The sequence below is a fragment of the Leptinotarsa decemlineata genome, unplaced genomic scaffold, assembly GCF_025532065.1.
Source record: "Leptinotarsa decemlineata unplaced genomic scaffold, Ldec_3_MD MMD2_P_RNA_scaffold_12, whole genome shotgun sequence".
Classification (NCBI taxonomy): domain Eukaryota; kingdom Metazoa; phylum Arthropoda; class Insecta; order Coleoptera; family Chrysomelidae; genus Leptinotarsa; species Leptinotarsa decemlineata.
The window spans coordinates 4,943,424-4,959,057 of record NW_027412526.1 but is presented as its reverse complement, the minus strand read 5'-3'; the positions used below and the strand labels follow the sequence as shown (position 1 = coordinate 4,959,057).

Here is a 15,634-nt window from a genome sequence, read left to right as displayed (position 1 = left end):
CTAGACTTACTATTTGTCAGTTTTGACAACACTAAGAGAACGAGTTTGTGAGAAACGGCCCGAGTTGTGGAAGAACAACTCGTGGATTTGGCCGATAAACGCACTCCAGTGCTCGAACACGCGCCGTACTCGCCAGATTTGGCACCGTGCGACTTTTTTTTGTTTCCATAGATAAAATCTGCTTCGAAAGGGATCCGATTTGAGTCGATGGGAGCGGCAAAGCAAAAAACGGTAGAGCTTCTAAAGGTCCTCACCAAAGAAGACCTCCAGCTCTGCTTCAATCATTGGAAAAAAAGTGTGGAAAGGTGTGTGGCAAGGGGAGGGGGGTATATTGAAGGGGAGCATTCGAATGTAGAATAATTTCTATAATAAAACTTTTTTTCGTAACCAGTCTCGTTATTTACTAGCCGGACCTCGTAAAATCAAAAATGACTTGAATAAGTATAAAGTCATTCACACTAATTTGTATTTTGCGGTGTCGAATGCTACTGTGAATAAATTATCATATTTTCAAAACAGGCAGTAATGAATTGAAAGAGTATTAAAAACGGTAAAAAGTGTTTGTTGTGGAAAATTAATGGAATTAAGAAACTTGACATCTACTTCAGTACAAAGAAAAGTAATGGAAAGTTCAATACATTTTCAGATGATTTCACTGGATCTCAACATACTTAATTAGATAAGTATTTAACATTCATAGAGACAGATCCTGTATTTTCATGCTCACCTTTCTTCTGTAAAAATTTTGTTTACACCTGACAAAGTAAATATTGTTAAATATGGGAGTTGCCTTTTATTTTACAGGATTAGAGAACAAAAACAAATATTAATCATCGTAAATCACTTTATTGTTTTTCAAAATATTCCCCATGAAAATCTATACACTTTTGCATGCGTTTGAACCAATTGTTGAAGCACTTTTGCCACTCTGATTGAGGTATCACCAAAACATGCATTCTGAATGCAGCAACGGCTTCTTCAGGTGTCGAAAAACGTTGACCTCTCAGTTTGTTTTCAATGTGCGGGAATAAAAAGAAGTCATTCGGTGCCAAGTCAGGACTATACGGCGGATGACTCATCAAATCGATGTTTTGGGTGCTCAAAAATGCAGTTGTTTGAGCCGATGTGTGAGAGCTCGCATTGTCGTGGTGAAGAGTGATCCGTCTTCGGCAGTTGGTTTTCCTGATTTCGTGGAAGACAACTGGCAAACAAATGGTTGTGTACCACTCAGAATTGACTGTTCTACGTTGTTCTAGTGGTACGGTTGCGACATGTCCAGTTTTTCCGAAAAAACAGGCGACCATTTGCTTGGAAGTGCTTCATGCGTGAACAACTTTTGTTGGATTTGACACCTATACAGTCGACTGCTGTTTACTTTCGGACTCATACGCGTAAATCAACGATTCATCACGTGCCACGATGTCATAGACGTGTTTCGAAGCACGGCGATCGTATTTTTTTAGCATTTCCTTCGACCAATCGACACGAGGCCATATTTGAGCGATTGACAAATTGTGTGGGATCCAACGAGAACAAATTTTTTTGACAGTCAAATGTTTATGTAATATTGAATGTATGCTGGTCCCACTAATGCCTAAGGTTGTCTCAATCCCACGATAGGTCACATGACGATCTTACAATATCAGTTCGCGCACAGCATCAATGGTTTTCGGAACAACAATTGATTTTGGACGGCCTTCACGAAATTCGTCTTGGAGTGAACTACGACTACGATTGAATTCACCATACCATCGATAAACACTGGTCCTTGATGGAGCTTCATCGCCAAAAATTGAATTAAGTTCATCCATGCACTGTTGCTGAGTTAAGCCACGTCGAAAGTCGTAAAAAATAATCGCACGTAAATTTTCACGATTTAAGTCTATTTTTGGGCAGAGATGAATCTTTTAAGTTACTGTAAACAACACAAATAGCGCTGTCATAGAGCTGTCAGTTGTCAGATTGCAACACTAGAGTTGCCAAATCCCGAAACATAAAAGGCAACCCTCGTACTTAATAATTATTATTATAATTGTTATTGATACACTCTTACCTCTATAATATCTATGCTCCATCGATGTTTTTCTGCAATCATTTGAAATAGTGGCATCGTCTTTTGCATCACAACAAGAACAGGTTGTTCCTGTCCTGCTTCTTTATTCTCTATGTACAGGGAAGAGAACAAGGCCGATACTAATTTCAGTCTTGTCATTAGGGAATTATTTACACTGGGAGACTGAAACCAGAAAACATACATTACATTTTACTCAAAGGTATGAGAGAGCAAGTACTCACAGGTTCTTCGTTGACTAACTTATTCAACTCTTCCAAAGACGGGGATATTATCACATTCAGGTAGTTCATTATCTTATCTATTGGTAACGTACTCAGCACCTGTCCTACTATACACATCAGTCTTCGTCGTTCCGCCAACTTCAAGTTGCCATTAGAGAGAATATTCTAAGCAAGAGATAAAAAAATCGGTGAAAAAACTAAAAACCTTCATAAACCTCAGGGACATAAATTCTTTATAAAGAGATCCTATATAGAGGTCCTATCTAGGAACAGTCAGTCACAGTCAGTCCTTGGCCTGCAAGCAAGGAGTTCCACAAAGGTCTATACTCGGACCACTCCTTTTTCTTATTTATGCGAACGACTTGATACAATACCTAAATAGTCTTTCGAAGGTACATATAGTTGCATATGCAGACGATACAAATTTTCTGATCATTGATCATAATACATTAGGACTTGCAGAAACAACAGAATCCATATATGAGAAAATAATGAAATGGGCTGATAAAAACTATTTAGCAAAACAGCATTAGAAGTCAAAGTCTCGGTAGATAATAACATTATCCTGAGGTGGGTTGAAGGGCACGACAGGAGTAAAGGTAATAGCATTGCCGACTCTTTAGCCAAGGAAGCGGCTGGACTGAGAAATTTCAAAAACCAGTGGCACTTACGGCCTGATGACTTCGATAATTGCGGAACTAGCCAAATGTTATACCCATGCTCAATCCCCAAAGAGATGGGATGAAACCAAAGGATGCAATCTTGCCAGGATCACCCTGGCACTTCTCGTTCACCACAACGGATTCAATAATCCCCCGGAGCGTAGGGCAACACCGGTGTCTCGTCAATACCGTAAGAGTGCCGTAGATGGTAATATAGCACTCTTAGGGCCGCGTTATGTCGATGGATATAGGCCGAGACCACATATGCTGGACATGCTGATAGCAAGTGCATTAGGGTCTCGGGCGCCTCGCGGCAGGCCCTGCACCTTGTGTCAGGAACCTCTATACCCCTCACGCGACTGACTGCGGTAGACTGAGGTGTTAAATACATCATCCTGGCAAGCCATGATGGACCTGTAAGTTTCCGACTTCTGCCCACTCGACCTGAGAAAAGCGAACGTCAGGCGCTTTGATAAGCCAAGGTCTTCAATGTTATTGAAAAAGACCCCATGCATTGGCTTATCCTTGTGTTTTAGCAGAAGTAAGGTGATCTCTACGGCTTGTATCTGAGCTTTTTGCTGAACGGGTTCCACCTCGTTCAGTGTCGAAAACTATACCGAGTTCATCGACTGCTTGGGCAGGTGTCCTAAAAAGAAATGCTCCAATTCCTGCTCTCTCATGGTCACGGGCCATGCAGAGAAGGGGACCCGAACTCCTGATGACTTTACAGGCTGTATCCAGTACCATTCTGTCATTAGACACTCCAAACTCAAAAGTCCACGGCCTCCCTGTTGTCGGGGGAAGTACAACCGTGGAACGGACGATTTGGGATGCAAACTCCTATAGAAATGCATCATGGTCTTTACGTCGAGTTGAAACAGCTCCTCCCGAGTCCACTTCACTACTCCAAACGAGTAGAGATAGATTGGAAGGGCAAGTATATTTATTGCAGCAACTTGTTCTTCCCCGACAGTTCCGATGACCAGATCTGTGGAAGTTTGTGCTGATACTTGCCGCGGAGAGAGTTTTTCACTGCTGTTACCTCTTCTGAGTGGCGTTGTTCCACCCCGAGGTAAGTATACGTCTCTTCGGCATCCAGATGGTGAAGTATGCTTCCATCTACTAGCTGCACATCCTCTCTTTAGTCACCGCATCGTCCTCTTTTGAGATGGACCATTGCACATTTGTCTATCCCAATTTCATACCGATAGCATGCGTGTACTTTTCCACCACCATCAAGCGAAGAATGGAGATCCTTCTCTCCCGAGGCATAAAGTTTAAGATCATCCATATAAAACAAATGGGTGGCCTTGTGCCTTCAGTTTCCGAGGGTGCCACAGTTATACCCCCGAGTATTTCTGAGCGCAACGGATAATGGCAATAGTGAGATGCAGAAAAGAAGGGAACTGAGGGAATCACCCTGAAATACACCCCTTCTGTAAGTGACCCACCCTGTTTGGACTCTTGCTTGACCAGATGTTATGGTGAAGTGAGTTCGCCAAAATGGTATCAGTTGTTCAATACATCTCACTATTTTGTCGGGTACCGCAAGGCATCTGAGCAAATGCAAGATGAGCTTATGCAAAATTGTATCAAATGCCTTGCGGTAATCGATCCAGGCCATAGAGAGGTTATGCTTATTTTGTATCAAGTCCTGCGTTATAGATCTATCGATGAGCAGGTTCTCTTTACATCCAGCGACTCCTCTCTTCAACCCTCTCTGCTCATATATCCGTTTGAACACTCGGTCAACTGTGTTGATTATTCGTGTGTACAAGATGCTTGTAAACAACTTACAATACGAATTCAAGCATGTTTTCGGTCTGTAATTCTTAGGAATCGACAAATCTCCGCTTTTGGGGATAGGAACGGTCCGCCCCTCGACAAACCAATCCGGAAACGGCTGCTCTCCGTCCAGCCATGAGTTAAAAACTCTGGCCAGATGGCGGTGGGTGCTTGGTAGTTTTCTCCACCAAAAAGTGTTCAGCCCATCTGGGCCTGGAGCAGCAAAGTTCTTGGAACCCACAAGGGCTCTTTGAACGTCATCTGGGGTTATCGGGTTGCACAGTTCATTGAGCTCAGGCTGTCGAAGCACTCTGTTGAAAGCTTCGAACTGCGCTATGGCTGGAGTGTCTAAGTTGAGTGGCTGCGGGTGTTCATAGATATCCTTCCAGAAGGATTCCACCTGATCAACGGTCGGCGGATTATCCACACCACGTGGAGGCTCTTGGAATAAGCGAGAAGGTTTCTCGCGGAACCTAAGGTTTTCCGCGATACCTCTCGCTCGCCTCACTAGTGACTTCTTAGCCGCCATTAGCATTCGTATCCTATCAAGGCAGTGCTGTTTGGTGGTCAGCAGCACGCCTTGACTTAAATAATGTGATGGATACGTCGTAGATTGGGGGCTATTCGCCGCACTGCGGCAGTGAATGGCCTATTGGCCGCCCTGTAATCCATCACACATTGGATACGAGACGCGTGATCTCGCCGACGTGATCCTAGCCTCCATCTTGTGTACACGCCGTTCAATCTTCCGAACCGCAAGGCCGGGATTTCGTCCTCCCGATTCGGAAAGCGATTGGATGACGTTATACACGGCGGTGTTGATTTGCCAGATGTCAGCCTCTTCTGTTAGAACACTATGAACCTCCGCATCCAAACAAGCCAGTTCTTGTGGCTTCAGGGGCCTAATCCTGTGGAGCGCCCTGCGTGTTCTGATTGACTCCATTGGTGGCTTGATGCAAGTCTCCTCTTCAGCCGTACCAACGGGTAAAACTGTCACTTCTACCACTTAGGGTAGAAGTGACAGGCTGAGGAGGAGCTATATAGCCCTGCCGCCGAAGATAGGATACGTAATCCCTAAGATTTCGGGCGGAAAAGGCGGCATACTCCGGATGTGTTTCACACCACAGAGCATGCAATCTCGCCAATCTCCGCGAGGGCTCACTACTCTCGTAGCAATGCATAAGACTATCTCTCAGCTCATGCGTCCACTCAAAGCGTCCGTTGTCGTTGCCAGGGTAATCGGTAGGCAAATCATCGTTATGTGCCCCACCACCTTGCCTGTGACCCCTCCGAGCGGGTCGATTGTGTGCCCCCCCCCTCGATTGCTACGAACCAAGTGTTGGGTCCACCGGGTGGTAAGCCCAGTGGACCCACGGCTGGCACCGGAGGAAGAATAGTGTTCCTTCCCAGGTGCGCCTGGGCTGCCGGTCCGGTTTTGCACCAGTTTCTCGGGTAAGTGGTGGCGCAACTCACCAAAGGCCAAGGGTGTTAGCGGCCATCCTTGCGTATTAATTATTATTATTATTCTTATTCCAGCTTGTGTCTCCAGTGAGGTATACTCCCAAAAATTTTGTATTTTGTGAAAACTCGATTTTGAAAGAGGTGTTCTGAGATTCGAAAACGCCATCTGTAGGATCGACAGAGAACCCAATCATCAAGCATCGAAGATAAACGAAGCTCTCCAAGGCAGTAAGAGGAGACCTTTCATTATTATTTTTATTATTTGCTTTGTTTCTCATAACAAATCATACTTACTTGTGAAGTTAGCAGAATATGGTCCGCAAAAGGTCCTAAGAATTTCTGGCAGTTGAAGGTCAAGTCTTTCACGGCTATGGTTACGCTCATAGCGACATCAGTATTCCCCAAATTAGACAGAATTAGAGGGAAAACTCGATCTAATAAGTATGGATGATGTGCGAACCATTCAGAATAATCTCCTGCAAAAGACGTATTGAATAGGTTTGTTATTAGTAAAACATAAATTAGAAAACTGTTTAGTTGGTGAAAAAAACTGTTCTTAGGATCACCAGGGTTTCGAATACCTGAACAGTTCAATTCGTCAGTCATAAATAAGCATAACATCATCAGTAAAAACCAATTCGGCTTCCAGAATAATAAAAATACGCACGATGCTATTTTCTCATTTCTGAATAAAGTTTATTCTATTCTAAATGTCGGTGAAAAGACTGCCGCAGTATTTTGTGACCAGTCAAAGGAATTTGACTGTGTTGATTACAAAATACTGCTGAGAAAGCTCCAACGGTATGGATAAAGAGGAGTAACTTTCAAATGGTTCGATTCCTACTTGAAGAGACGGACGCAAATGGTCAAAACAACTCAACTTAAAAAAAAAAGGGAAATTAATTCTGGAGTTCCCCAAGGTTCTGTGTTAGGTCCCATTCTTTTCTTATTATATATTAATGACCTCACTAAGCTTAATATTTCTGGAAAGTTCACCTTATTTGCAGATGACACTACCATACTTTGGAATAATAAAAACATTTGCGAGTGGCACAAAATAATCTCTGCCGACTTGAAAAAAGTTAAATATTGGTGTGATTCAAACGTTTTATCTTTTAACTCAACTAAAACAAATTTAATATCTTTTAGATGCTCAATCAACGAACTTTTTTTTGAAGACAGATCACTGGAATCTAAAAATAGCACTAAATTTCTAGGAGTGTTCATGGACCAGACTTTAAAATGTGTGGATCATGTTAAACAACTCACTTGCAAAGTCTCCTCTGGCTGTTATGCAGTTAGAGTGATTTATAAAGAATTGGGGTTCAGTACTGCAAATATGGCATACTATGCACTCATAGATTCTCACTTACGCTACGGAATGCCATTTTGGGGAGCATGCAGTCCAATTTCATTCAAAAGTCTACTAATTTTACAGAAAAGGGCAATAAGGTATATAGGAAACCTTAAACCAAGAGACTCCTGTAGAACCATCTTCAAAAAACATAGTCTTCTAACGGTAACTGCATTATTTATACTGAAATATGTGTGTTTAATAAATAAGCATATTATTATAATATATTAAATTTTGCTACATCCTCTTCCCATTATACAACCCGAAACAGCAGATACACTCTGAAACTCACTCTGGCAACTAAAAACATCACCAGATACTCCATATTTTTGCCTATGGGCGTAAGATCTGCCAATATAAATGACTTCTAATTCAGAAAGTTAGTCATACAATTTCTATCTGATAGACCCTATTATACTTTGGATGAATATTTTAACGATAGCTTTTAACTGGCTTACTCATATTTTTATCTTTATTTATTAAGGAGCACCTAAGTTGTTACTTTTTATGTCTACTCTTTTATAAACTTGACTTTTACTCTTTCATATATACATATCTTTTATATCCTCCATTTTAACATAGTTTGTACCCAAGTAGATCACCAACACCGATTCTGTGACAATGAGCGCAGTATACTTTGGTGTTGCGCAGTTACGCTTTGCGCAGTATGGCCTAGTTAGGCGTACTATGTATCAGTTTCGCTCGAATCGTTATTTTCAAGGTCACGCGTACGGTTGAGAATCATAGTACGGTTGAGAATACATAGTACGCCGAACCAAGCCATACTGCGCAAAGCGTAACTGCGCAACACCAAAGTATACAGCGTTCTCATTGGCTAGTGTCACAGAATCGGTGTTGGTGTTCTACTTACCCATGCACCATTTTTATTTTATTTTCATTTGGTATGTATTGCATTTTTTCAAGTATTTACTAGCCAAGCTTTGCCTACAAGATTATGTCTTATGATAATAAAGCATATTATTATTATTATATTATATTATCTATGTAAGTTGTATATTGTGCCTCTAAGTGCACGGAGTTTGTATTTATAATTTTGTATTTGTACACGTTTTGACATACTCAATGTCATCTATAGATGATCCAACTGAATAAATATGTATTATTATTACTATTATCTTGAAGTTATGTGCCGCTTGCAAGAAGCAATACAAAAAAATGGCATATCAGAACTGCTATGAGAATAGAAAAAAACGCTGTCACAAGTGTATTATATCTAATGTTGGGGTCACATTAATTATCGCGATAATGGACGTTAACCGTAGGTGTAGCCACGACTTAACGCGATAATTTGACATCGACAGTAACATCAAGGAGATTAACGCGAAAATTAATGCGATAAAGCGGCACACTACGTCAGTGTCAGTGTCAATGACCATCTTCCAAGTAAAGTTAACGCCTTTTTATCGCCAATCATAGACATTAACGTTGACCGTATAAAGTATAGCCACCCACTTTAACGCTTTAAAAATTATCGCGATAATGGGCATAGACGGTTAGCCGTTAGTGTGGCCCCAGAATAAGGGAACCTACTTTGAAGAGAACAAAACAGAAATTGATGAATAAATAAATATTTTCATAGAAAAAAGAAAATTCACCTTATTTTTTGAAAAGACCTTGTATACAAAGCAGTTTGATACCATGTTGTCTAAATGAGAGAGAGGCAAGTGATCACTGGATCCAAAATCCTTCGCCCTGAGCAAATGTAACGAATTGAGAGAAAGTATCAAACACTCATCTTGTCGAGTGCATTGGTGAATGAAATAACATGTTTCTCTTTTAAAAAAATATTGAAATTCTCTTCCACTATTGATAAAGCAGTTAATATATCTACTTACCTATGGTTTCGAGAGCCGTAGCCATAAGCTTCACGTTCATCTCGTTGAACGGAATATCCCCCAACGTATTCATCAACTTAGGTATGTACAAGTTCTCGGATTCTATTCCTTCGGCGACGGCCCCATAAGCATGGAGCACCGACTCCAACTCGTTCCACCTAATCGTCCGACTAGCGCCATGTTCGTCTGTCTTCCGAAGTGCCTCATCCAACTTCGTGTTGAGAATGTCCAACATTTCTATGTTGAGCACGATGTAACAGTGTACAAAGGTGTCAGCGATATCTTGTCGATGGCAGCGGAACAACTCCTGATCTTCCTGGGACCAATTGTCGTCGTAAGGGTACATGCCTTTCCGTAACAAGATGCAGACTAGGTGTCTGTAGTAGGGCTTCACGATTAGAAGTAATTGTGCACACCGCGCTGCATTCATAGAAATGATTTCATCCTGTAGAAAAGTTTACCGATCAATCTAGATCAGGGGTCGACAAGTAGTTTTAGGTGGGGTCCAGATACTGTGGGAAAATTTAAACGGGGCCCAGAAAAAAAACAAATATTAATAATGAAGTGCCACAAATCACATTCTGAATTATGAAAGAAATACAAGACCTCTTATTAATGTGAGAAACTACACCAACGGTCTTGAGCTAGTTTTTTATAGTTGGTTCTCGAGGAACAGCAAATTTGAAGTGAGTCTTCTAGGTGAGCGTCTGTTAATCTTGAACGGTATTTGTTTTTCAAAAAATACATCTTTGAGAAAGATGTTTCACATATGTATGTCGAGCCAAACATAGTGGCCAAATTGATAGCTAATCTTTTACAATTTTCATATTTTTTTGGGACATGTTTGGCCCAAAATTCTTCAGTGGATACTGTTCTATACATTTGCAAAGACACATCTTGCAAATCAATTATCTCCATTTGATGTGATGGCTTTGACAGATTAAACAACCTGGGGCAACCATATATGTCCATTTTGCCGCTGCATCAATTTCAAATGGAGATTTAAGAATCGGAGATGGCTTGCTTATCTCCGCAAAGTCTTGGAATCTTGTAGCAAATTCGTTCCTAAGATCGGCCAGAAATTTTATAAACTCTGCAATGTCTTCTTCAGAGGTCTCCTTTTTAAATTCAAGAATTGTAGGAAAATTAATAAATCCTTGTTCAACGATATCTTTTTCAAAGATATCCAGCTTACGACGAATAGCAGACACGTTTTGTATCAGATCACATATTCATTTTCCATTGACTTGTAACTCTGTATTTAGCGCAAATTAGGGAAATTGCGAAACTCACGTCTGACGATGTTATTCTTGTATAAGAGCAATTCTACAAAAGCAGCAATGACATTTTTTTGTTCTTATCAAATTCAAGTCGTCACCTTGAAGTTGGAGATTGAAATCATTAAATAATTTATACAGGTCTGTCAAGTACGCAATATCATTCTTTGAAGTGATGAGGTTGTCGTGCAATTCTTTATCTTCATTTTCCAAGAACTCTATTACAGAGTCAAATAGATTGTAAAATCGAGTCTGACAGTTACCTCTTGATAACCAACGCACTTCTGTGTGAAATAGCAAATGGTTGAAATCTTCATCATTAGCAACACAAAGCTAATTAAATAATTTGTCATATAAAGAGCTGTTTCGGATTTTATTGACTGCTTTGATGATATATTGCAGTGATTGAGAGAGGCGCTCACTCAAATTTTTCGAAACCAAATGTTGCATATGAATGAAGCAATGTACAGCGCGCACATCTGGAATTTTATTTTTTAAGTACGCTATGAAGCCTTTGTGACGTCCTGTCATAGCCGGAGCGCCATCCGTAGCAGTTGATATAATATTCTTCAGTGGAGTTTCTTTCTCATCACAAAATTTTTCCAGTTTATTATATATGGTTTCTCCTTTTGTATCCGTCTCTAAATTTCTGGCAAATAGTAGTTCTTGATATATTTTCTCAAGTTTTAATAAACCTCACGTATGACAACAACAATGCTTCATTGGTTGGTAAAGTGGACTCATCTAACTGAATTGAGAATTTAGGCAGCAGAATATGAGGCAGCGGGCGGGCCTAGTACTTTCGAGAATGGAGACTAGAAACTTCACGCTTCGCATTGAAGCTTACCGCCATCTATTGTACAGTTTGACAACTATCAGACAGGAAACAATTACTGTCTAGTACCCTAGATGGCGTTACACGAGGAAACGAGCGTTAAACGTAAAGGAACGGTAAAGTTTGTGTTGAAAGCAAAAAAACATTTTTAAATTAGCCATCGCCCCCCTAAACCGCTTCAACGCCCCCCAATCTTCTCTGTGCCCTTTACTGCCCCTCTATAGGCCTCCAGCGCACACAAGGGGGCGTTATCGCCCACTTTGAGAAAGACTGCTACATAAAACATATTGTAGAATAGTTTCCTGTACCAGTAACTGATGAAGCTATCTACTAGCAAAACACATTTTTAATAAAATTTATTGTAAAAATTCTATTATTGTTATTATTGATAGTGACTTATATTAGATATAAATGGTGTTATTGCCAACATTGTTAACTTGCCTTTCTTATATCTATGTTGTTTATCACTGAAAATTCAACATTTATCGATACAACTTTTGGCTTCATATAAAAAGTTAATTAAATTTTGGAAAACTGGACACAATCTCAAGACCTAAGTTTTTCCGATTTTTATGGATCTCCCTTTTCAAAAACTGCTTCAACAATGAGACAGCTTCTAATTTTGTAGAAAAATTGTTATATATATAAGTTATATATATATATACAGGGTCCTGCAACAGTGGCGCGGTGTTCCATATCTCTATATAGGAAGCAGATAAAAATCTAATTTTCTAAATTATTACCTTATTGCTCGAGCTCGACAAAATAAAAATATTGGCGGTCACACAGGGTGTTCGATTTTTTCTGGGCGGATCCCAACTGTGTCTTTTTAAATGGCAACCTATATTTTTTATCGCTTTTTCGGTTTCTTCATAGAAAATAAAATAAACTTTATGGATATCTGCACTTCGAAAATATTGACGGTTTTCGAGATATCTAGCATGACAAGTTTTTTTTTCCAATATTCGTCACTCAGAATATTTGAAATTATAAAGTGGCGCCAAGTCCAGTTGAAATTTTTTTTTGGTCGAATATTCTACATTGGTAACTCTCTCAAACGATATATCTGAAATCGACCTGTGATATACAGGGTATGAAAAACCGCTTGCCAAATATTGTAAATGAAAATTTGCAAAATCTTCCTTAGATTAAATGGAACACCCTGTATATTATTGATCCATAAGAAACGCCAACGAAACCTCTACAAATTTCATTAAGTATTCCCTATGGCTAAGTTCAATAGTTTTTCTTAAATGAGCATTTCTTTCGAAAAATGGTCATTTTTTCAAAGCGAAATCCATTTGACGACTGATAAAAATATACGAAAGATATCTTGTTTCAATTTTGTACATCAGAAGGTGTCCAAACAAATATTTTTTAACGAAATAAATGTATGTACCTATCACTTTTTGCTAAATGGAAAATTATTTTTTCATTGGATGCAGAATTTCACTCATAAATCGTGCAATATCAAACCAAACAAGTTAAAAGAAAGAAACATTATAAATAACTATTTTTTTCATGTTATTATATTCATTCAGAGCTTGAGTTCTAGATATTCAAATTTGTCAACTGGCAAATTACAAAACTACAAAAGGGAGAGTTTAATTAAGGTTGATAATGAAACTTTTATAAAATATGTTCAACATGTCTTCCATTTTCTTGAATACAGAGCTGAAGTCTATGTTTGAAAGACTGTTCTACCCTGCGCAAAACAGCTGGTGTAATGCTGCGAAAAGCATTCGTTATTCTAAGTCGCATATTTTCGGGAGAAGTTGGTGGCTCAACGTAAACCATATTTTTTATGTATCCCCATAAGAAAAAATCTAGTTTCGTCAAATCTGGTGATCTAGCGGGCCACCGTACAGGCCCATTCCGTCCTATCCATTTATTGGGAAATACTTCATTTAGATGATCTCTCACTTCTGCCAAATAGTGAGCAGGTGCACCATCATGTTGTAACCACATTCTATTGCGGAGGTCAAGAGGAATATCATCTAACAAACCTGGTAAATCATTTCGTAAGAAATTGAGATACATTGCACCATTCATATGTCCCTCAAAAAAGTATGGACCAATTACATATTCTCCAATGATGCCTCCCCAGACATTTATCGACCACCTATGTTGATAATCCACCTGTCTCAATAAGTGAGGATTTTCTGTCGCATAATAATGGTAATTATGTCGATTTACAAATCCATTTTTATGGAATGTCGATTCATCCGACCATAAAATATTATTGAAAAAATATTCGTTTCGACGAATTTTGTTCATGGCCCAATTGCAAAATCTCACTCTTTTCTCGAAATCAGCATACAGTAGTTCTTGATGTAACTGAACGTGGTATGGATGCAAGCGATGTTTCTTCAATACTCGTTGCACTGATCTCTCACTTATATCCACTATTTCCCCAATTTGTCGTTGACTCCTACTAGGATCTTCTTCAACAGCAAGAAGAACTTGCAATTCATTATCTTCATTAGTAGCTGGCTTGATGCGCTCATGTTTGGAATAATTAATAGATCCAGTTTCAACGAATCGTCCCAAGACCTTTCGGAAAGATCTTTCATCTGGATGCCTTCTATCTGGATACCGTTGAGAATAAATTCTACTTGCCAATAAACAATTCCTGTCTGATTCACCTAATATGAAAATCATATCAATCAAATCACTTTTTGATAACAACATTCTGATGAAATTATACCGACAGTTCAACTTCACGATTGACTAAAAATTTCAATATTCATTTGCAGCCAAATATTTTGTTCTGTCATTTGCCAGACTACTTGATTTCCAATAAATATTTCATTCGCTGAAAGGTTGTTTTAGACCGAAAGAATATGGCACAAATTCCGAGATTTTTGAAATTATTGTAACTATTCAAGAACGTCCATTTTGTGGTGTAATTCGCAACTTGTTTATCTAGCAACAGGTAATTTTAGGAATGGGCGATATTTTAAGGAAAGGGTATTTTTTGTATATTCTTATCAGTCGTCAAATGGATTTCGCTTTGAAAAAATGACCATTTTTCGAAAGAAATGCTCATTTAAGAAAAACTATTGAACTTAGCCATAGGGAATACTTAATGAAATTTGTAGAGGTTTCGTTGGCGCTTCTTATGGATCAATAATATACAGGGTGTTCCATTTATTATAAGGAAGATTTTGCAAATTTTCATTTACAATATTTGGCAAGCGGTTTTTCATACCCTGTACATCACAGGTCGATTTCAGATATATCGTTTGAGAGAGTTACCAATGTAGAATATTCGACCAAAAAAAAATTTCAACTGGACTTGGCACCACTTTATAATTTCAAATATTCTGAGTGACGAATATTGGAAAAAAAAACCTGTCATGCTAGATATCTCGAAAACCATCAATATTTTCGAAGTGCAGATATACATAAAGTTTATTTTATTTTCTATGAAGAAACCGAAAAAGCGATAAAAAATATAGGTTGCCATTTAAAAAGACACAGTTGGGATCCGCCCAGAAAAAATCGAACACCCTGTGTGACCGCCAATATTTTTATTTTGTCGAGCTCGAGCAATAAGGTAATATTATAGAAAATTAGATTCCTATCTGCTTCCTATATAGAGATATGGAACACCGCGCCACTGTTGCAGGACCCTGTATATATATATATATATATATAACTTATGTATCACTTTGTTTGTCCGCAATGGACTCCTAAATTACTTAACCGATTTTAATCAAATTTGCACACCATGTGCAGTTTGATCCAACTTGAAAGATGGGATAGCTTACATCTTAATTTATAGTCGCAATATTATTTTGCAAATTATTTGTCTGTCATTTGACATTCACAATTATCTGTTAACTCCAAACGATTTCAACAGATGGCGTTATCTGCTGACTGGACTGAGTAAGTAATCAATAGATGGCGCTGCTATGTTGAACCTACAAACGTGTCATTGCACTTCTCATTTAAATGTGCTATAATAGCATGGTTTTTTCAATTATGCAACGGTTCCTGTTTGGTCATCAGTAAGATCACCGGAAATATTCTTGAAGCAACCATTTTAACTGGGAAGTTTAAAGAAAAAGTGGTCCTGTTGCCACGTATTCCAATGATACCATCAG

General features: G+C 39.0%; 1 protein-coding gene across 2 annotated transcripts in view; it reads right to left on the bottom strand.

Annotated features, from left to right (window-relative positions):
- The window catches only part of cdm (importin-13-like protein cdm), a 32,445-nt gene that overhangs the window by 9,202 nt on the left and 7,609 nt on the right, over window positions 1-15,634 (bottom strand). For both annotated transcript variants that reach the window (XM_074172548.1, XM_074172551.1), the window contains 4 exons: window positions 9,414-9,858; window positions 6,498-6,679; window positions 2,296-2,460; window positions 2,054-2,236 (listed from right to left, as the gene is read on the bottom strand). In XM_074172548.1, the coding sequence (XP_074028649.1) occupies window positions 2,054-2,236; window positions 2,296-2,460; window positions 6,498-6,679; window positions 9,414-9,858 (975 nt within the window). The remainder of the gene's footprint in view (window positions 1-2,053; window positions 2,237-2,295; window positions 2,461-6,497; window positions 6,680-9,413; window positions 9,859-15,634) is intronic.